The 22,037-nt window shown below is 40.1% G+C and overlaps 1 protein-coding gene across 1 annotated transcript in view; it reads left to right on the top strand.

Moving 5' to 3' along the window:
- LOC146789359 (ATP-dependent translocase ABCB1-like) overlaps positions 1–22,037 on the top strand; it is a 502,439-nt gene that overhangs the window by 292,421 nt on the left and 187,981 nt on the right. Inside the window, exons 14-17 of the mRNA XM_085631305.1 lie at positions 4,276–4,446; positions 16,130–16,291; positions 17,663–17,839; positions 19,494–19,640. Of these exons, the coding sequence (XP_085487431.1) occupies positions 4,276–4,446; positions 16,130–16,291; positions 17,663–17,839; positions 19,494–19,640 (657 nt within the window). The remainder of the gene's footprint in view (positions 1–4,275; positions 4,447–16,129; positions 16,292–17,662; positions 17,840–19,493; positions 19,641–22,037) is intronic.

Below are 22,037 nucleotides of genomic sequence, written 5' to 3'. Positions count from 1 at the left end.
TGCATAGAGTTACAAACACCCCATCCAACCACACACAAACTCAGTGTCCCATCCAAATACTCACCCAACTAATCAATAACTAATATACACACTCATGTAGTTAGTGACCAACTGATGCAGCATGTTATACAACAACAGAGACAGTGATGAACACATTCACATAGTTTAGTTACTAATCCATGTATTAAGTGAGATACTTTTAATTACTCACTTAAACAGACAGTCAGACAGCTACTAAATCCTCCATCCAGACAGTTATATATCCACTCAATCTGCAATACAGATTGGTATATATATATAATACATATTTAAATTTCAAACTAAACCACATTCACTGGATGATGTCATCAGTAATGTCATCAGTGATGTCATTTGAGATGTCATCAGTGATGTCATCAGTGATGTCACTGACCATGTCATGAATGATCCAATATGTGACATCATCAGCAGTGCATTGCGGGCGCGCGACTTATAGTTAGCAGAACTAACTATAACAGATTAATTTCTATGGTTTTGTACGAGTGAAATGGCCAGCTGACTATAACACCCCTGAAACCTATGTTTTTTTTGGTGAATTTCTAAGGTTTTTTAAATGCTTATTTCTAACTATAACGTCTCTGAAACCTATGTTTTTATATATATATATATTAGTTAGGACCGTGTTTCCATAGGAAATCCGCAACATTCTATTTGGAATAACTTTGGCGCCGGTTGACGAATCCTCGCGAAATTTTCAAAATAGGTGGGGCGCTCCGCTCCGCTCCTACCCTGAAAGTCTCGGGGGGATTCGTCAAGCGGGGGCTGAGAAAACAGGGGGGTCCCAAAACACGTTTTCCCCATGCAATTTTCCATAGGGACCTTTAGTCCAAGGTACAGCCTGAACGGCTGAACAGAATTACTTGAAATTTGGCAGAGAGGTAGTCCTCAGGTCAGGGATGTGCCTTTTGCAGGTCTGGTGTCAATCTGTTCAGTAGTTCCTGAGAAAATCATATATATATATATATATGTAACATGCTCAAAGGACGGTGTCATCAATGATGTCATCAGTTATGTCATTTGAGATGTTATCAGTGGTGTAATGTGTGAGATCATAAATGATGCCTGGCTGGGGGCAAGTTATAGTTAGCTCTGCTAACTATAACTGGTGTTTGTTTTAGATCAAAACGTGATTGCTGTCACTGACATAGTCACCTAACTATAACATTACTTCAACCTTTGTTTTTTTCAGTGAATTTCTAAGGTTTTTTTTAAAAACAAAACAGATCTTTTTCATCACACCTAACTGTAATGTTACTTTAACCTTGCTTTTTTCTAGGAATTTATGTGCTTTATTTTAATGTTAAGTAATATTTTCTTACCATACGTAAAGCCAATCCATGTGCGTGGTGGAGATTTGGCCGCAGGCCCTTTTTTAAACCCTCCCACAGGCAGCCAACTCCATGCTACACATCGCCTTCGGCCATGCACTGCAGGGATTGGCAACAGTTCTTGACCTGTGGCTAGGCCTTGTGGTCCACCCACTCTGAGGTTTCCAATCCCCCTCCCCCTGCAGGCAGCCAGCCCGATGTTGTGCTTGGCCTTTCATTGCGTGCAGCATGGGGTTGACCGCAGGGCTTGGCTTACAGTAGGCCTTGTGTCCAACTCACCACAGGCAGCCAACCCTTTGGTTATGAGTGGCATGGGGTTAGCTACAGGGTCTTTCTTGCAGCCAACTCCCCACAGGTAGCCAACCCCAATGGGGTGGGGGTGGCCACAGGGCTTGCCCTGCCCCCATTCCCTATAGCCAAATCCGCAGCAGGCTGCTAAACCCACACCGTGCACAGCCTTTGGCATGCACAGTCTAGGTTGGTCTTCCGGGCTCCAAGGACCCTATCTTCTAGGGCCAAAACATATATATTAAGGGGAGGGTCTGTGCAGGCACCTCCCAGACCCTTAATTTGCTCCAGGGACCCATTCCACACTGGGGCCAGCTCCAATTGAAAAGGGAGGGGGCCGGGTGGCCCCCTAACTCATGCCTTAAAAGGCCCCGGAAACCCTATCCCTTAGGTAATAAGGGTGCACTTGCCACAAATTACTTGTATACTTTGAGCGCAGCTACACAGACATTCATTGATACGTCCGATAGCGGACTTTCTGGCTATAGTGGAATGATTGGGGAGCATTAATGTTTGTGTCATAACACTCTAGTACTGTTGGTACACCCAGCCGTGTGCATAATCACTGTCTCGTCTAGAGCCTTGGATGATTTAACAAAGCCCTGAGGAAGTTGTGGAGTACATTTCCCTAGTGACAAAATATGTGTTGGCTTGCTGAAGGCATTGAACAAATGAAGAAAGAACATGAGAAATACATGGACTTCTGGATTAATTATACAACTGTAGTATGGACATATTTGCGTGTGCTTGGAGGCTTGTTTCATCTTTACAATTTTGTTCAATCTCAAAAAGCCTGATAAGGTCATGTTCTCTTTCAGGGAAGCCACACAGAAACCATTGCAAAGGAATGTACTTCTGGGTGGGTTGTGCTTTGTTTTTTTCCTGCTGTGAGCACCCTGCTCAACCAGTACCTGACAGGATCAAGGTTCATTTCTTAGGTTTCAAGGCAGCCGTCACTGCCTTTAACAGAAACATGCCAGCAACTTTCAGACTGGACCCCGGGCACATGTGTATATACACACACATACACACCAACTGTTGTGTAGTTTCCACTTTCCAGTAGGAACTGTCCATTTGTTGGGCATCATAAGCATGACCGATTCCGAGCAGCCCCTCACAATGTGTTGTCCTATAGACCAGCTAGCTCACAGTGCCATCATAAGCACCTCTAAATCTAGACAGGTAGCAAATGGCTTGGGCAACCACAGGACATGACAACCCTGATGCCCCATAGGAATTGTGGTAACAGATGTAGAACCCTTACGCTCAGTCACTCGTGCTCTCTCAGAGAAATATACAAGGAATAAATAGAGGGGCGTTTTCAATATTTGTTGAACCATTGTGATTCTTGTATATTTTATATGCACTGCAATGATCAATAGACAGAAGCATATTTATGTGATTAGCAGTATAAGGGCAGTGAACAGAATGAATAGTTCCACCATCATGCTAGAACAATATATATATGCGAGCATATAAGAACTAGGTATAGCGTACTACTATGAGTTCCCTAACCTAGTTGTCTAGGGTGTGTTTGTGTTCTGCCAATAATCCACTATTGGGTGATCCAACAACCATTACCTGAAGGGAAAGTATGTAGGTCCCCGTCTTGGTCACAGGTTGGACATCCCTTCTCACAGAGGGAGCAGCAATCAGCTAGGCTGAGATTTCAGTGTGCAGCAACCTCGCAATAACAGAATGTGCACCCCTGCCCAAACCCGGAAATGCTTGTTTATTTATAACCAAAAGCGTCCTTGCTCCAAAGTCAAGACCTCGGCCAGGCCGACATTGTTAATGATCTATTGACTGCTGCGTTGCCTCATGGACAAATAACAAACAACCACATTTACACAATGTATGTTAAGGCCTTGTACAAGATGTTCAAGGTGTTGTGATAGTGTTCTTACAAAGTGGCATGTCAAAAGTCATTGTGTGGGAGAGAGGGCAACTTAAGAAACTTGTACATGTTAAAATGGCAGTATTTCTCCCCGGGATTAACTGAGCGATGTGGAAATGTGGACTGTATGGCTGCAGTCAGATTGGACAGAAATCCTGCAGATTCCATTTAATTTCTAGAATCTACATTGCTAAATGGTGGGTTCCAGATAGTGCACTTGTATTTTCCTTATGTTACTTCCTGTAATTTGAAAAAGTAGATTAATGGACTGGGGGTGTTGTATATTCCCAACTTGACTTTTCTGTCATTATTGAGCCATGAAATGTGTTGATGTACCATAAGACCATGCTCTCCCCCCTGTGCAGCTTTCAGTTAGTTATATATGGAAGTGAGGAGGGCAGTGAATGTTTGTTTTGCTCTAGATCCCTCTAGTAATTGAATGAGTTTTGGTTTGTTATTGTCTTATGTCACATAAATGGTTAATATATACATTTAAGTGTGCTGTTTTGCACCTGGAAAATAATGGGATTTATTACATGGTTATTGGTCATTTGCTTGTTGACACACACCAACAATTGGCTACTTCGTGGGCCACCATTCACCTTCAGCATTAAACTTAACTAGATTAAAGCACCAGTGGAGATAAATTCCCTACAAAATAGTTCCAGCATGTTCCAACAAACGGACCTTACCAATACTAAAATATTGTGGTTATCATTACAGAAATTTGACACCTTGGTTGGAAGCAGAGGAACCCAACTGAGTGGAGGACAGAAGCAGCGAATCGCCATTGCCCGGGCACTGGTTCGCAGACCAAAGATACTTCTGCTGGATGAAGCCACCTCTGCCCTGGACACAGAAAGCGAAGCAGTTGTGCAAGCGGCACTGGACAAGGTTCCTATTATTGCATTACTTGAACCAATATTTTATTGCATGAGTGTTGCTGCAACATGAGGCTTCATGTAAAAAACTGTGATCTCTTTAGCTAAGTAATCAAGAACAGCTGTCTCTTTATAGTTACATTTTTCTAGTGATCTGCGAAGGGTAGCATTAGTCTTAAGAATCAACACATCAAAGGTGTTTTAATAATGTGCTATTATTTAATTTTCCTGTATCTTGCCCGGTCAGCACCTAGAAACAACAACTCAGGAGGTAGGGTACTAAACCCTATTAAGCCCCTTGATGCCCCAAACCTACAATGCTTGGGCCGAATAATACATTGTGCCCTGTGGGCATAACAGAAGGCAGCAGAAGCTTGTTTGTCCCTTTCTGTGATACTGATAGCGGTGGTGCACATGTAGCACCAGCACTATTATGAGAGGGCATTACCTGATTTGCATGGAGGAATCACTTTGCCTTTGCCCCGTGCCATACTATGGACATGGGAGCAGAGGCAAATATGCCCTTAGGAGGCGCACTGACAGTGCAGCACCAAAAGGTGCCACACTTCCAGTGCGCCTCCAAAGGCAGCCCTCTGGAGGGGGTAAAAGGGGTCCTCTGGACCCCTCAGACGTCCCCCTGTGGGCGGGTGCAGTCACTCACTATATTGGCATGCAGCGGGATCTCTCTCCCATCTTTAAAGTGCAGGCACCATGCCTCCTGCACGGTGAAACACGGAGTGGCTTTAAAACAACTGCTGGGTATTTCATTTGAAAGTATTGTCCGAAGGGCAGCCCGAGGGACAGCGCATTGTTTCTAATATGGCACATTGTCCTTCTTTTGCAACAGTGCACCTTTTGAAAGGTGTGCCATGGCGCAAACAGTGAAAGTGCACCGTATGCATAATGCAGCCCCAGATCTGATCACCTTTATGCCACCTGCTCTGTTTAGAAACCAGTTTTAACTTACAACTAAGTGGAGGGAAACTGTGCTTTTAACTTGTGGTTTGCTGAATAGCATATGTTAATATTTTGCCGAATACCAAATGATCATGTATTCAGCTATGGCAGTGCATGGAGTTAAATTGTTGTTATTCAGTATCTGAAGAGCTGGACACTTATGAACACTGGTAAACACTTTCACATTTGGGTTCCAAACTTTATTATGTTGTTCAGATTTGCGGTAATACAATCTAAAACATTAAAACTAGTAAAAAATAAATTGTCATTGAACAACATTTTGAATTCCTTTTATAGATTAATAATAAATCATTTTTCATATAGTGCTTGCTATTACAGTTTTGCAGTTACATTGTGGTATTAGTCACTTGACACCAATATTTGGGAATACAAAACACCATTATCGTTCATCTTAAAGTGTGCTGAGTTGGCTCTAAAGGAAAGCTACTTTGAATTTGAGGGACAACTGTATCTCCAAATATACGGAACATCAATGGGCAGCACATTTGCCCCAAGTGTGGCAGGATTGTATGTTTATAATTTTGAACAAATCCATCTGTTCAATCCCAACACAGCACCAATAACAAACATCCAGTTCTACAAGAGATGCATAGATGACGTCCTTCTAGTATGGGAAGGCACGGAAGAATCACTCAAGTCCTTTTTCACTTGGATCAACAGGTGTGACCCGAACCTCAAATTCACTCACACTTATAGTAGAAAAACCATCACATTCCTTGACTTAGGCATAACGAACTGCAATGGGAAACTTGAGACAAAGACCCACTTCAAAGTTACCGCAAGCAACTCTCTACTTCACTATACCAGCTTTCACCCGCGAACTCTCAGGGAAAATCTGCCCTATGGACAGTATCGGAGGTTGTGCAGAAACTGCAGCAATCTACAAGATTTCAAGGAAGAAGCACAGAAACTTTCAACAAAAGTTAAACAAAGAGGATATCCAAAAACAATCACTGAAAAAGCAAAAAAAAAGGACACACAACCAAAACCAGGCATTACTGGAACAAAAACCACCAACTGAACCAACTATACCACTCACTTGCGTAACCACGTACAACGTGTCTAACCAGGTGTCCAACATCATCCAGAAACATTGGAAAAAAATAAATTAGGATTTTTCTCAATTTAGTAGTCCTAAATTTAGGACTCCTAACTTTAGGACTCCTAAATGCCTTCTGTGAATACCGAAATTCTTAAAATTAGGATTTTTCTCAATTTAGTAGTCCTAAATCTAAACTTAGGACTACTAAATTAAGAAAAATCCTAATTCTAAGACTTTCGGTATTCACAGAAGGCATTTAGGAGTCCTAAAGTTAGGAGTCCTAATTATACTACTACTAAACTGCGAAAAATCCTAATTTTAAGACTTTCGGTATTCACAGAAGGCATTTAGGAGTCCTAAAGTTAGGACTCCTAACTTCTGTGAATACCAAAATGAGTAAGTGCCTGCTGTGAATACCAAAATGGTAGTAAGTTTAGGATTTTGTCTTAAGTTAGTTCTGTGAATCGGGCCCATTCTCTGTAGAATGACTGGTAAATTTCAACACTGTTAAAGTCGTCAATAAAGTTTGTTAAAAAAAAAATAATGTTGCATCCCATTTCCCATTTCATGGCGTTGAAGGGCTTCATTTTTTGTCACAGCCAACAGATGTCATCAAAGAACAAACAGTTGTCCTCCTACAGCTCCACTGAGAGTTCACAGATGCCATTCTTTAGATTGTTAGGTGAAAGGTAGCCGTCCGTAGATGTTCTCACAGAGATTACAATGAGATGGTAGAATACAGTTCCATAGACAGTTAACAGACACACTCCAATAGATTATAACAGATGGCCTTGTCAAGCAGCTTATACTTTTAGTAAAACTGTGAATTTGTTGGACAACTTAAATGTCAAAACTGTGCTGGTCTGATTCTCTGCACGCCATCAGGATATGTTGGCCTCAGTCCTAGCTGGTTCACAGTGCACCATTTGCACCCCTAGCCTTGCAAGGTAACAGGTGGTATGTGCGACCTCAGAGCATTATAGAAAAAAATTAGGGGGGCCCCTCACACCAAGGGAACAGGGTACTACGAATCAGTAGAATAAAAAACTCCCCTTGGAACCATTCTGTCAACCAATAGATTTGATCAATCAACCACGCCACTTAGACAATCAATTCTCCCCACCTCCAATTGGGGTTCTGCAGTTTGTAATACATACCACCAAGGAAGAAGTTTACATAAAACTTTAATACAAATAAAAGCACATGTAAGTACCCAACTTATAAGTCATATCCCCATATTACATATATGAAAACTATATTAGTTAAAAACAATATCATCAGTTACAAAAGAATCCTTTTTCAAACCCCCCAGCAATGTCAGTGCAAAAAGTCACACAAAGACAAAAAGTGTAAAAATGTAAAAAGCAATAATCAAATGGGAGCACCCTTAGAGACAGTGTTGCTAGATGTGTTACAAATGCTGATCCATTATTGCTTATTAAACATGAGTCCTGTCCCCTGAAAAACAAAGGCAGCAGTTCAACTGACGGACAGCAAATATTTCATAGAAAACATTGGCTACTATTATAGTGACCATTAACCTTTTCACTGACAGCAAACACATGTCCTTATTTAAATAGTTTCGAGATTAAAGGCTGCACTATTGCTGTAAGCATCTTGATGCATCCCCCAATTAGTATGGAGAGAAGGAGAAAAACTCAAATGTTGCATCTTCTATGGAAATTCCTAAAGTGCAAAAAAGAGAATTAAAAAAGTGGTGTTTGAAATTAATGTCCAGTGAGTGATGTGGAGAGTGCTATTGGGCCGGGATCATTATCAGTGGTCCCATTCCCTGGGCCTGATATCTTTTTACTGAATGTAGGAGGACAATCGGGTGCCATTGCAGAGGAGAGAGATATGTTTCTGCCATCTCACAAAGGAAGATATTTTGCAAGTTGTCATAAATGGAAAAAGGTATCCCCCTTGCTGTACAATATAAGGATATTGCAAGTCACTAAGGAATTAAATGATCATATATAAGAACAAGGACAAAGACAGAGTTCTTTTATAATGTCACTGACCTCCAAAATATATTTTTATTGTACGGCACAGAATCTTGTGTTCCTTAAATACATAGTCACATCATCATTTTCCCACAAACCACGTAATTCCTTGGTGGATTGCTTTCATATTCATTGCGGATGTGGGGAATAAAAGACGAATCTGTACTGCAAAATGAAACACACTAAAAATCAGTTGGTAATGTTTGCAAAAATATATTAGAATCATTTTAATATAAATTAGATTTTAAAAAGTTGTGTAGAAACGTGCAGAGATTTAACTTTCCGTTAATGGCCTATGGCATAGAAAAAAAACTGAACATGTTGCCATAATTATCTCCTTTCTACTGATCACTATTTCTTTTTAGAAAAACATATCAGTTCTTGTTTTCCTTGTTTAAACTGCAGCTGAAATGATGCCCGGTGATCTGCCTTTCACCCTGGCTGCTGACTCTGGCAGCAACATCAGATGTCATCTTTAATGCAGCTACATAATTTCTTTACTACAGGTGATTAGAGATGTCACTAGTTGGCAGGAAAATGGAGACAGACTAGTATACACAGATTGCAGTCTCCCATATAATATAAGAATTGAAAAAAAGTTTTTGAAACCTGTGGCCAAACCAATTGTAGGCAAACATTCTGTGAATGAGAGTTATTTCAGCTCAGTCCTCCTTGGACCTGGGGAGTGCCTCCCTTCTCCCACATGGCCATGCAGAAAGCCCTTTTAGAATTAGGATCTTGAAGTGCAAAACTAAATTATGGGGCTAAAACGATCAGCTATTCTCATTCAATCATATTTTAATTTTGGATTCAAATTTCACCCATAAACCAGTTGGCATACCCACCCTAAATAAAGAGATCTACATATTTCTAAACACCTTAAAATATAGTCATTGACATAGCAGTTAATGAGTGTGGAACAGCACTCCCAAAGTCACTCCCAAACAGTGAGTGGGTGCACACCCTGAACACCACCCAGTTCCTAGCGATACTGTTGCTGAAGCCAAAAAATAATATCAAATAAAGAAGCACTCATCAATTCCCAAATAGTGACAATTGTGTGTTGATCTTCAGGTATTCTTATTGAACACAGCTTAAAAAGAATAATGCATTTCACTCCCAACACATGAGCTTCTTCAGGGCTACAAGTCATATCAGCCTGGCGTATCTGCACTTGGGCTTCAAACTTTCACTTGTCACAATGTTTAGTATTAATGTACTGTGATTAACGAATATGTGTACGATGTCAATGGAAGAGAGTCCAATGTGTAATCGTAGTCATGCATGAAATTGTAGGACACCAGGTAGAAGCCATAGTCAAGACGTATAGTATCAAAAGTTTATGTTACCAGGATATCTGATCTGATAAAAGTGATGTCGCTGAAATGTTGTGGTAGCAGAGGGCTTTTCTTACCCTTAAAGAAGCGCTTTGTGTTTGGAGCAAAACACATTTGAGTTTTAATAAAGAAGACTTTTGAAGATCAATGCACCATTGTCACTATTTGGGAATTTATGTAAATGACTACAATTTGAGTGCCTCCTGATTTGATATTGATATATTAAAGTATAGTTGTGGAAAAGTCACTTGTCAAAACACCATGGTGAAACAAGTCATAGGAGAACAATTTGAAGCATGACCCACATTGAAGTCCACACTTAGGAGATTGAGCTGTGTATATCCATCTCTAGAAAAAGAAGATAAATAGGAGGAAGGAAGTTTACTTGGATCTAGGTAAGATTAAAACTATGTAAATACAGGTGCCTCAGCTGAAGCTCCCATGGCAAGAGAGGTATTTTGCACTTTTCACTGCCCCCTACGGCCAAGGTTTTTCTGGCAGGGACGAGCCATGAAAACTGACCTCTGTGCTCTCCCTTATAAATTAGGTGGGTGGATCCCATGGCAACCTCCGACAGCCCTTACTTTGTCAGACTGTCAAAGTGGTGTAACCACAGGGAAGACATTGTCTCTGCCATCGTTACCTCAAAGGTCCGCCTGCATTTAAATCCGGTGGGCGGACTATAATGTTAGTGGAAAGGGTACTCCCTTGCCATTCCATCAGTGCTCCGTCATTTCTAGTCTCATAAATTGCAAGTAGTTATGAGCAGTAATACTTGTGCAGTGACAAACTGCATCAGTGTCGGTCGCAGATTTCAGAGGCATTTTTATGTACATATTTTAAGCACTTATATTACAAATGCCATTGTAAATCAGATAGAAAGAACATGTTGAAAACATACAATTATAGATGGGTAGCTGTCACAGGATAGGTTTCACCAAGGGTTTCAAGTGACAATAAATAGAGAGTGAAATTAGACTTTTTTGTTCAAACATTTTATTATTTTATTGTTAAGGCATATGTAAAAGAGGGGCAGATAAGCAGTAAACAGATACAAATTGAGTTGTGCTTGCACTCTACAAGATATGATATATGGCTGAATAGAGTTTCATTTTAGTTCGACAATACATTACAGTACCTTGCATTAATTAGTTCCACTGTTTGTTACATTAGATCATTGTAGAATAACATCGCCTTTCATGAAATCTGGATTTTTAGGCTGCTTTAATAATAACAAAGGTGGCAGTTACGGGCCTACTATAGGAAGTCCATTGGGCGTCAACAAAGATGACAGGCCCACATGCAAGATATTGGTATACACTAGTTGGTTGTAGAGTGAATTGACAGAGTTTGCAAGAGAAGAAGAGCTAGAGGAGAGAGAGAGGAAAAAAGGGGTTAAGAGAAGAGTAGGGAGGGTTTGATCCCCCGATTTGTCATCAAAACTATAAGGGTTTTGATGACAGCAGGTTTGCAAGGGCTAGGGTGTGTGCTTGTGGAATTTGCCCTTACGGAGGGTTGATCTTCTGAAGATAATGGTCAAATGAGTCTCATAAGCCTTGTGAGCCAGTGGTGTTGTGTCCTTTTTGGTACATGATATTTTCAGCACCTCTAGTGGCACATATGATGTTCCACCATCTCTCGTAGGAAGTTTCTGTAGTTGATTTCCAGTCCGTCAGGTTTGTTTTAGTGCCAAGGGCTAGCCTGAGCTTTAGTAAGAGCGAGTCTTGATGGGATAGGGTGATGATCGGTTGAAGTTAAATAGAGTGAGAGATGATAGATATTGATAGATGATAGAGTGAAGTTAGACTTGACTAGGTTACCACGTGGAACGCTGAGAACTAGCCCTCTGTATGTTACATATGCTTCTTTAGTCCAGTTCCACTGCATGCCTAATCCTATGAGAATAAGTATCAGCACAAGTGGTCCCTATGGGGGAAGTGTAGCCCTTGACGTCCACAGCAATGGTTATGAAGAACCCTTTTTACAAGAAATGTTCGCTATGTGTTTTGTTTATTTTATTCACATGTAGACAAAAATCCTATTCAAAAGTAACTAGGATTCAAAAACTTTTAAAATTAAATTGATATAATAGGTGCTCCTATTACATGACGGTGCAGTGTAAGTGAATAAAGTGAGTATATAGCGCACAAGTGTTATTTACTTACCATTCATTCCAGCCTGCACGCGCTCTAAGAAACATAATACCAATCTCTTAGATGGGTTATACAATGCCAAGAGGTTGAAGCCCTGCACTTGCAACATCTTACAATATTTGTCCTGCCTTCAACAAAGGGCCACTAGCACTCCCTAATTTTCAGTGCAACCCAAAAAAAGCATGAACTGCACATCCAAACAGATAAGAGGTGTAGGCCAATATGCAGAAAGAGGCGACGTGGAACAAATACATAAAAGATGAGGTGCTTGAGGTTAGTGGAGAAGACAGAAAATGAATGTTAACTCTTAGAAGCACTCCAATGAGAGGTAACATGTAAACCAGTCTGGCAGGAGAGCGGGCGGATTAAAGATGGGAAGGCAGCAGGGCCAAACAAAAGCTGTCATAAAAGAGAGACCTACAGGTCGCAAACAATCCTGATAAAGAAGAGGTACGGCTTGCGGCATGGAAGTAGAAGAATGACTGCACCATTTGTTTTCGGGTTTTCGGCACCACAGAGCCCTTGCCTTCAAAGAACTGTATAAAGTGTCTCATCTTATGTATGTGTGACTAAAGCAGAGGTAGTGCCGGAATGAGATCTGATTTATGCACAGCATGAGAATGCCAGCACTGGCTGTTTCATGTCCCAACCCTGACATGTTTATATAGTGAATGTGTGATAGATTCATTTGAGAGCCTCTGTAAGGAAAGCATTTCCTATTATGAAACGACTGACACAAAAAATTTCATTTTCGCTTAATCATCCAGCAGCTCCCTTCCGAGGTTTTGAGCTCAGCATAAACTGAAGGCATCTTCTTTATAAGTATAAGACACACATGAAGCGCGGCAGATGCATGCACATGTGAGGCTGGAGTGCCATGAAATGCAGCAACAGTGGCAAATTAGAGGAGAAGTATTTAAGTATACAGTAGACCTGGCAGGGCGTGGCCCGTGATGGAAATAAAATTAGAGAAGGCAAGCGCTGCTAAACTGGCATTTAGGGCAAACCTACCGAGGGTATTAGGCCAAGGGCATTAGAGCGCTTTATCAGTATGCTGTCTAGGCGCAATCTAAAAAGGATAAAAATCATTGTGTCCACATTTATTTGTGCTTGCACAATCCCAATACAAAAATTCCCAATGCATAATGTCCGGCACATTTGCTGCAAGCAGAAAATAAACTCAGACATCAGTGAAGTACCAATCGTTAAAGAATACAGCATAGCCTACTGATAAGTAGTGACAACCAACATAATTCTGTTTGCAAATATTAAAAAGAAACACTGATACAGTTAAAAAAAATGAATGAAATCAAACATATGAAATTGAAAACAAACATATACATTAAAAAATATGAAGAGACTCACTTTTAAGATAACGTTTTTTAATATAAGCTCAAGCCTGTGTCGTATTTACTCAGGCTTTCATAGTTCTGCCCTTTCTCGTACAGCTAAGACTTGACTGGCGTTTACACATTATTATGGCTGTGCCTTCCCCTGTGAGTATTTGTCTACCGTTGTCGTATACAAGCAGCAATGTGCAGGAACGCAGTGATAGGCGGGAGGTGGTGGGGAATGACACTGCGAGCTGAGTCAAAACAGAAAAAGTAGTGCCCAATTCTACCTATATGGTAAAAAAGTGACCCGATTAATGTAACAGGGTCAGTCTCCAGGGCGGAAACAAAGAGCCAAAAGACGGGAGAAAAACTACAAAGAGAGCATAATAAAGCAAGATTTTAGGAGGAACCAATGAAAGCGAGGGGTGTGCCCAAAGCCCATGCAATGAATACAGCATGTCTCGAAGACAGTACATGCGCGCTGCCTAGGCTCGACCTAAAAAAGAGGTGGTAAATACATCACCATTGAACTGGACACCTGAAGTTTGGCCAAAATAGAGAATATTTAAAGTTAGATCAATTAAAAAGCACATTTGAACCAGCTTTGTCCGAAGACAAAGGGGCTATTTTTAGGCGGATGTGAATAATGTGCAGAGACTTTGTGCAGTCATTCAAAGTGAAAGTGGTCAGTGGGTAAAGTAGGCTGACCTATTGCCCTATGCTGTATGCTGTGGTGGGCTGAAGCTAAATGTGAATGACAATATAAGAGACCAGTAGATCAAGCCAACTAACCAATAGCTGCTCTGTGTATCTATATGAAATATGCATTTGAAGGAAAACAATGCTCCGGTGAGACAGCTAAACCTGTCTAAAAATCCAGAGCTAAAAGGAATAAAGTGTACATGTATGCATCATAAGGCATGAGCGCATATTCGTCATGGTGCTACAGAGTTCCAGCATGATGGTATATACATGCATTCACTTACATACAGAATGATGAAACCGCTATTTAGGTTTTTTGTTTTACCATTTCAATATGGCAAAATGTGTGTGAAAGCGCTAGTTAAGAAAGGAGTGGCAATATAAGCAAATTGTGGCTGCCAGACGCCCAACAAATAAGTAAATAAAATATATTAAAAAATAATACTAAAGTGATGGACGATGGAGGAGCGGGTGGGAGTAGGGCCGAGATAGTCAGCGCCACCAAACGGCAAGAGAAGCGAGGGGCAGATGGCCGACAGAGGAGGAGAGATTGTTTTTTTCTCAAAAAGGTTGGTGAAGAAAGCAGTGGAATAGCTGTGGGAAAAGAGAGGGAGCAACATGGGGAATGGGGGATATTTGAGGTGGGAAGAAGCAAAAAAAGGGAGGGAGCGAGAAAACTAACTCATGCTCTACGATGGAGTGCTTGAAGAAAAAAGCAGGTCTGTGAATGCAAGAAGTGGAAGGACACAAGTCATCCAATTGCTCCAGAGTTCGGACAAGCAAAGAATAGGAAGGAAAGCAATCGAATACGAAGCAGGGAAATGAGATAGGCAAGTAAGCCATCCAATCAAAAGTTAGGGGCTCCTCTGTGGTCATGTATTAGAGACAATTGAATTTCTACAACAAACAGCTGAAGCGGACTGTTGGCGAGCCCTTAAAAAACAATAGCGGGTCTCCTGTCACACATCATCCTTTTCATCTTCTTTCTCCCTCCCTACATGAAGCTGTTTTCTCTGCTGGCTATATTGTGGGCGCTGCCCTGACAAGCCTATGTGAGCGCATATATTCTATAATCTTCTGTCAGTGCGACTGCGCAGACATGCTGACAAGGTATGGTGATGGCTGTTAACCTATAAGTTAAGAGAAAGCAGGTGTTATAGTCACTGTCTAATTTGCAGTTTGAATATAGCGAAAGAGTGCTCACGTGGTCAGATATCCTTTATGAATAAAAGACGCACTTGCATTCTCTCTATTTGAAATTCATGGGCTTCCTCAACATGAACAGAAATGCAAACCCCCTCCGTGGCTCACTTGAATGTAGCTAAATGTTTAAACGCGCACACCAAGGCCTTTTGTGAACCAGGGAATGCACACTTTCTGCTTTTGTTTGCTTCTCAGGCGTGCAAAGTACTTGCAAGGCTTCCTTCATCTCGTTTGGCGTGTGGGCCGAGAGGGGTGGTTCGGTTTCCCACTTGGCACCAATTGCAGTGTTTGACAATGGGCAGATTAGCCCTCTTTTTTCCAATTCTTTAAAACAAAATAAAAGATGCTCATGGACAATGGACTAAGGAATGCAATGAAGGATCTAATTCTTTAATATTTTGATGGAATATTCCAGGAAGACTTACAACTGGAATAACGGTTGAATCATATGAAAATAACAGGTTGTTGTTGGGAGAACGGATTATTCAATAGAATTCCCCACTACTGTTGTGTGCTGAAGAAGTCCATTTGAATATGGATGAAACGCGTTGACTGTTTTTTCTGTGTATATATATTAGCGCAATTTTAAAGAAAAAGAAAATAAAGAGAATATTCATACCGACTGTAGAATTTTGTGATAATATTTTTCAATCTTTGTAAATTGTAGTATATGGGGGGCACCTCTTGAACTTATTTTTACTTATTCACCTTAGATTAATGTGGCACTTTGGCAGTGGGTGTCATCAGGGGGTGCACATATTTGAATATAGAATTTAATCATAAATAGATGTCAATGGAGATAACGGGTTAGGTGCAGAATCTTTCTGGTCCACTGCCACTCCTGTGTTATATTACTCGCAAGTAAAGGAAACATTTTGTTATTATTTTAGTTGCAACTTAGTTATTGCGCTTGAATTCAGATATATATTTTTTGTTATTTTCAGGCTAGAGAAGGTCGGACTACCATTGTGGTGGCACACCGTTTATCTACTATTCGAAATGCCAATGTCATAGCTGCCTTTGAGGACGGAGTCATCACGGAGCAGGGAACACATGATGAACTGATGGCTAAGCAGGGGGTTTACTTCAAACTTGTTACCATGCAGGTAATGCTGTATATTCTTTTTCATTTACAGAATATGTGCATTGCATGACTACAAGTGCTAGGACAACTTGAGTTTTCCTTTTCAGCTTTGCTCTCATTATAGTTGCTTTTTTCATCTTGTGGTCGAAGAAATTAGCAATGTTCATTATCTTTTCAATTTCAAGTAGGATTTGTTAATTCAGATAATCAATATCCTTCAATATTTTTGAACTACTTTAGTTAGAAAAGTTCTATGTCCACAGCCCACACAACCACATAAAATACCATATATTGACTGTGTATACAGTGTGTAAAACAGCAAACACCCTCTCATACTGCTTCAATCATACTTTTTATGAGAAATCCTGTTTTGTTTGATTTCAGAGTTTACCTTGCAAATGTGCTTTAGGTGAAATTGTTTTACTATGTATGTCTGCATTGCAAGCTGAAAGGACATCCCGCATTACGATCACATTCTATCCTATGGGATATTCGTCACATTTGTGTTGGAGTATTCCCTCTGCCGACTTCTAAATCAGGTCCTTAATGATGTTTGAGAGAAGCATTTGTGTGGTAGAAGATTCATTTATCTTACTCAGTTTTACATGTAGAAGAACTTCATTATTCCACCATTGGAAACTTCAGCGCCTCACAAGACCTCAATGAAATATGATAGCTGTTTCAAACATGATTGGGACTTACTACCTAAACACACATATCTCAGTTTTACTCTTACCCATGGGTACTTTCCCAACTTAGGAAAGTACACCAGGAGAAAGCTGCTGTTATATCTTTAAATGGTATGGGTTCATGAGATACATTTCAACTTATATTAAATTTTTATATCCAAAATGCCTTTGTTCAGAAAAATGTGTTTTAAGGGAGCATGTCAATTGTGTGGAGCATAAATTGAATTTGGTTTGAGTAGCATCAGCTTTGTTGACCTTTCCTGACTGTTTAGGAATACTAAAAAGCACAGAAAATTCAGAAACTTGAATTAGTACCTTAATATTATCCTGATGCATACGGCAATTGTTATATATTTTTTCTAGGTTCAACATTTAGGCGTATCCAATGTGAATTTGAACTATTGGGCGTGAGTATGGTTGGTGTCTTTCAAGTGTAACCTAAAAAAACTATTGATGAGTTTTGAGTATTATGCATACTTTTGTTAATTGTGTATGATCCAAGGGCAGGTGGATCATAGGTTTCTTCTTGCTGAGTCAGCAGGGGCATCATTGTTGTAAAATGTGCTGTTTTTGGGTGGGTGAACTAACTTTATTATGGTAGTTCATCCACCCTGCAAACTTCTAAATGACGCACTTCGTAATTGTAAAAATTTTCCCTTTTGTAATATAATCAATTGCTAATATAGTGTTGCATCGTTTTGCAGACATCAGTAGTAAATAATGAATATGAAAATGGACCAGAAATGGATTTTGATATCGAAAACAGTCCAACAGGAATGGGACCAAAAGCATCAGAGTTAATGCTAGTGAGAAAGAAGTCCTCCGTAAGAAGTCTTAAAAAAGGGAAAGATGCAGAAATCGATGTAGAAGTTGTTCAGCCTGTGAGTATTTACATTTTGCCTTTTTGATATGGCATTAGTGGAAACATTTGTTGCTACTCTAGTTTATTTTTATTGCATGTTGTTACAATGCTGATTTAAGCATTAGGTCCAGTATTGATAACTTCAGTCTATCAATTAAGGACCAAGAGTCGCCAATGCCGAGGCTTTATTTAGATGTTCTTTATTCTCATACTGAGTTGCCAGCACTACAGTATTTCCCCAACAGATAAACTTCTCTGATTTCTTAGCTTCTCCACGTACATAAAAGCCAAAACGATTCCATGTCATGCCATTTAGGCTTCAGTTACAAGGTAGCAAGATTCTTGTGCTTAGAAATCAAGTAGCCAGAAATAACATTTCTGGCTGGTGTCCCTGCATATAAATCTGGTTGTTATGAGTATGTACCCGGAACGAGGAGTAAGATGTGGATGCAGGATTACTGGTCCAAATCTGCATGTGATGTCCCTGTTCCAAGGACAAATCTACTTCCGTTTCCTACTTGTTCTGAGAAAGTCTTAAATGCAATTAAAGGGAGGTGTAGGGTGGAAGAAGGGGTTAGGGAGAACACCTGGGGCCAGCCACGGCTGGGGGCTGTTGAGGGAGAATTCCATGCTCCCCATGTCATAGGAGTGAGTCAAGTTAGAACAGAGGGTGGGTCATATGTACAGCCCCGACCGCATGTCATTTAACCAGGTTGATTATCCAGCCAATAAAATCGGGTCTAGTTTTTCTGCTCCAGAGAAATCGAGGTGAGGGAACATTGGGCTGAGCTGTAATACTGCTGTAAATTCCACTCTGACCAAACTATAATCAGGCCCTTCATTGTTTTTCATTTAAAAGTGTTTGACTGTGAGCTGATGTTTATTAGATTTGCAGCACATGAGAGACAGAGAAAGTAGATTCTCTCGATGCCTTTTAAACATGGTTTGCTTCTTGGGTCTAAGCTCTTAGCATCTGAGGTAAAATTAATAATTGCTATGTATGATTTTTACTTTTCTTTTTGATATATAGAATCATTTTCTTCATTTACTGTTATTTTGTTTTTCTACTGTTTTAAAAAATGTCCCATCATATTGATATTGACATTTTGTGTTTTTGTTCAACATGTCCACTCTTCCATTGCCTGGTTGTCTTCGACAAGGAAGACCTCTAACTTCTTTGGTTCCATTAATCCCACTTCCCACGAGTTCTGTATTACGGAGACTCAAATTTTCTGCCATTTTCCTTTATATTTGCTTTTGGACCCTGATCACCTTGCGGCAGGTACATTCTTGTCCCACTGGAACCGTTTCCTCATCCTTTCCCCTTTTGTACACAACTTCCAAACTTCATTCAACTACTCACATCTCTTACTTGACATCTGTTAACAGTTGTATCTTTTTCCAAACAAAGTGGAAAAGTTTAATGATTGTAATGAAAAGACTTCTGGTATTGCTTCTTTTCCAACATTAAAATATTTTAATTTAGTGCTTTTTATGCACTCAGTGCTTTTGAAAATAAGAGAACATTATGATAACTATTTTTAAATATTTCAGTAAGAAACATTTTTATTTTAAATGAATTTATATCACTGCAATCCCATAAAAATAATACATCATGAAAAAATACCTATTCAAATATATGAATATTAAAAAGTACTAATTCTGTTTTTCAGAATGAAAACGTGCCTCCCGTTTCCTTTGCAAAAGTTATGAGTTTGAACAAGACTGAGTGGCCATACTTTGTCATTGGTACCATCTGTGCAATTATCAATGGAGCCACGCAACCCGCGTTTGCTATAATATTTTCAAAAATTATTGGGGTGAGTTTTAGTACAGCATCCAACACAAAAATTATGTCATTGTTGATTCATTTCTATAGGAACTCTTCAGTTCTTCTTAAATAGTTATCTGTTGCCTTTATGTCTATATCATGAGATGATTAGTGACTTAGTTGTTGATATTTAAATGAAGGAAGGTTATTCAGTTTGTTGTATTGTTATGCCAGTCATACTTTTTATATAGTAAATCACTGAGCATTACTCGAGACACTCAAGAACCGCACTGGTATCAATGGCAAAGTCCTAAGATGGATCACATCCTACCTACAACATCACTCGCAACAAATAAAAATCAACAACTGTCTCTCGAAACCTACACCAGTTCTACATGGTGTCCCTCAAGGCTCAATTCTCACCCCATCCTTTATCAATCTTTTCATGGAACCCCTCAAAGTTATTCTGAAACAAGCAGGGGCAGCAATCACCTATATGCCGATGACACCCAACTCTACTACAAAATGAAATCACCCATTGACATCCTACCTCTGAATGCCACACTAATCAAGATACAAACTTGGCTAAACACCAGGCACTTAAAGTCGGACCTCAGCAAAACTGAACTACTACTCTTCTACCCAAGAACACAATCCTCTACCAATTAAAGAATGGCTCAAGTATTTAGACGCTCAAACTTGCTCTCTCACACTGTCTAACTCAGTAAAGTGGTTGGGCATCACCCTGGACAAAAACATGTAAATGAAGGAGCATATCAACAACTCAGCCAAAGAATCACTCTGCACACGAAAACATCTCAAGAACATCAAACCGTTCATTCCTCCTGATGATTTTAAGATGGTTTTGTAATCTTTAGTCCTCTCGAAATTTGACTATGGCAACACCATCTTCACAGGAACTCCAAAAGATCACCTTGCTGCCCCAAGATTAATTCTCAACACAGCTACCCGGCTCCTAACAGGTATTAAATAGTTTGAGCACATCTCTCTAGCCCTCAAGAGCCTCAATTGGCTTCCCAATGAAGGAAGATGCATCTACAAGACTGCTTGCATCACCCACAAAGCCCTTCATACACATAACACCAACTATCCAGAAACCAAACTTTCGAAAGCAGGAAGAGCCAGGATATGACAAGCTCCAACTCACTTCTTCTCCTACCCCCTAAACTGAAAAAGCAATCCGCCCAGACATACTCATTCTCAGGAAATGCACCTTAGATCTGGAACTCACTCCCTAAACCTCCACTGAAACTCCTTCTTTCCTTCTTCAAACAGGACCATAAATACCTACTGCTCAACAACTACTTCAACACGCACAGAAAGAGAGCTATGTTCCCAAAGCTCACACCCGTACTGGCTAGACCTGTTGCGGCAGGCAATTGACAGTTATAGCTTTTACTCTGTCACTTACTCCATTACCTTATGGTGTTTTGATGCACTCATATTGCAACTACTTTGAATGCCTAATGCTTTTCTTTGTTTATACATATGTACTTCAAACAAATTATCTCACATTATATGTAAAGCACTCTGATAACTTTAGGTCTAGCTAGCACTATATAAAACCTAAAAATAAATAAATATACTAAAACAATACAGAATCCTTCCCCCTCAAAGCATTTTACCAAATATTTAGGATGAGCTGTTCTAGCCTTGGATTCAAGTGGCAACTCCGACTGACAGTGTGATTATGGAAATCACTAGAAGCTCTTTTCAAGTTCTTAGGTGGTATATGAAGTCCCTGATGTTAGAAGGAATCAAGCAATTCCTGACAAACCAAGTCACCTACTTCTCCAGCCTTGCACAACTAAATGCTGCTTGAATATCTCACTCTGGCTTCTTCTATACATCAGTTTACATTGAATAAATGAATCAATAAACGTAGAATTTGTAAAGCGCAACAACCACTTCGAGAAGAATCTAACAACACTGAAACAAAAAAATTAAACCTGTCCCTCCGGAAAATAAACGCTTAAGATAGATTGAACAGCCATATTTTCAGAAGCTTTCTGGAAGTAGAAATGGTGGCAGCTTGCTTTTGAGCGAGCAAAAGCTTGTTCCATTTCTGTGCACCAAGAACCTCCTCACTCCCCCCTCACCCCCCCCCCCCCCCGAGTTTGTAACCTGAACTTTGGGATAGCTAGAAGATTACAGGCAGATCTTAATGTTCTCTGTGTCTGGTAGGGAACAAGATGATCAGAGAGGAATTTGGGACCAGTTTAATAATAAGCCCTGTACACATTAGTTAAAACTTTAAAAATAATCTCTTTACCAACTGGTAACCAATGGAGCTCCTACAAACCCTCTGTGATAGAGCTTTGACGGGGGAGTTGAATTACCAGTCTTGCAGCAGTATTTTTACCACCTGTAGCTTCTGGATCAAATAATTAAGCAGACCCGAGAGGAGACTACTGTAATAGTCAAG

This window comes from Triturus cristatus, chromosome 10 (genome assembly GCF_964204655.1).
Source record: "Triturus cristatus chromosome 10, aTriCri1.1, whole genome shotgun sequence".
NCBI classification, from domain to species: Eukaryota; Metazoa; Chordata; class Amphibia; order Caudata; family Salamandridae; genus Triturus; species Triturus cristatus.
The sequence above is the reverse complement of the archived record's forward strand: the minus strand, read 5'-3'. Positions and strand labels throughout refer to the sequence as shown.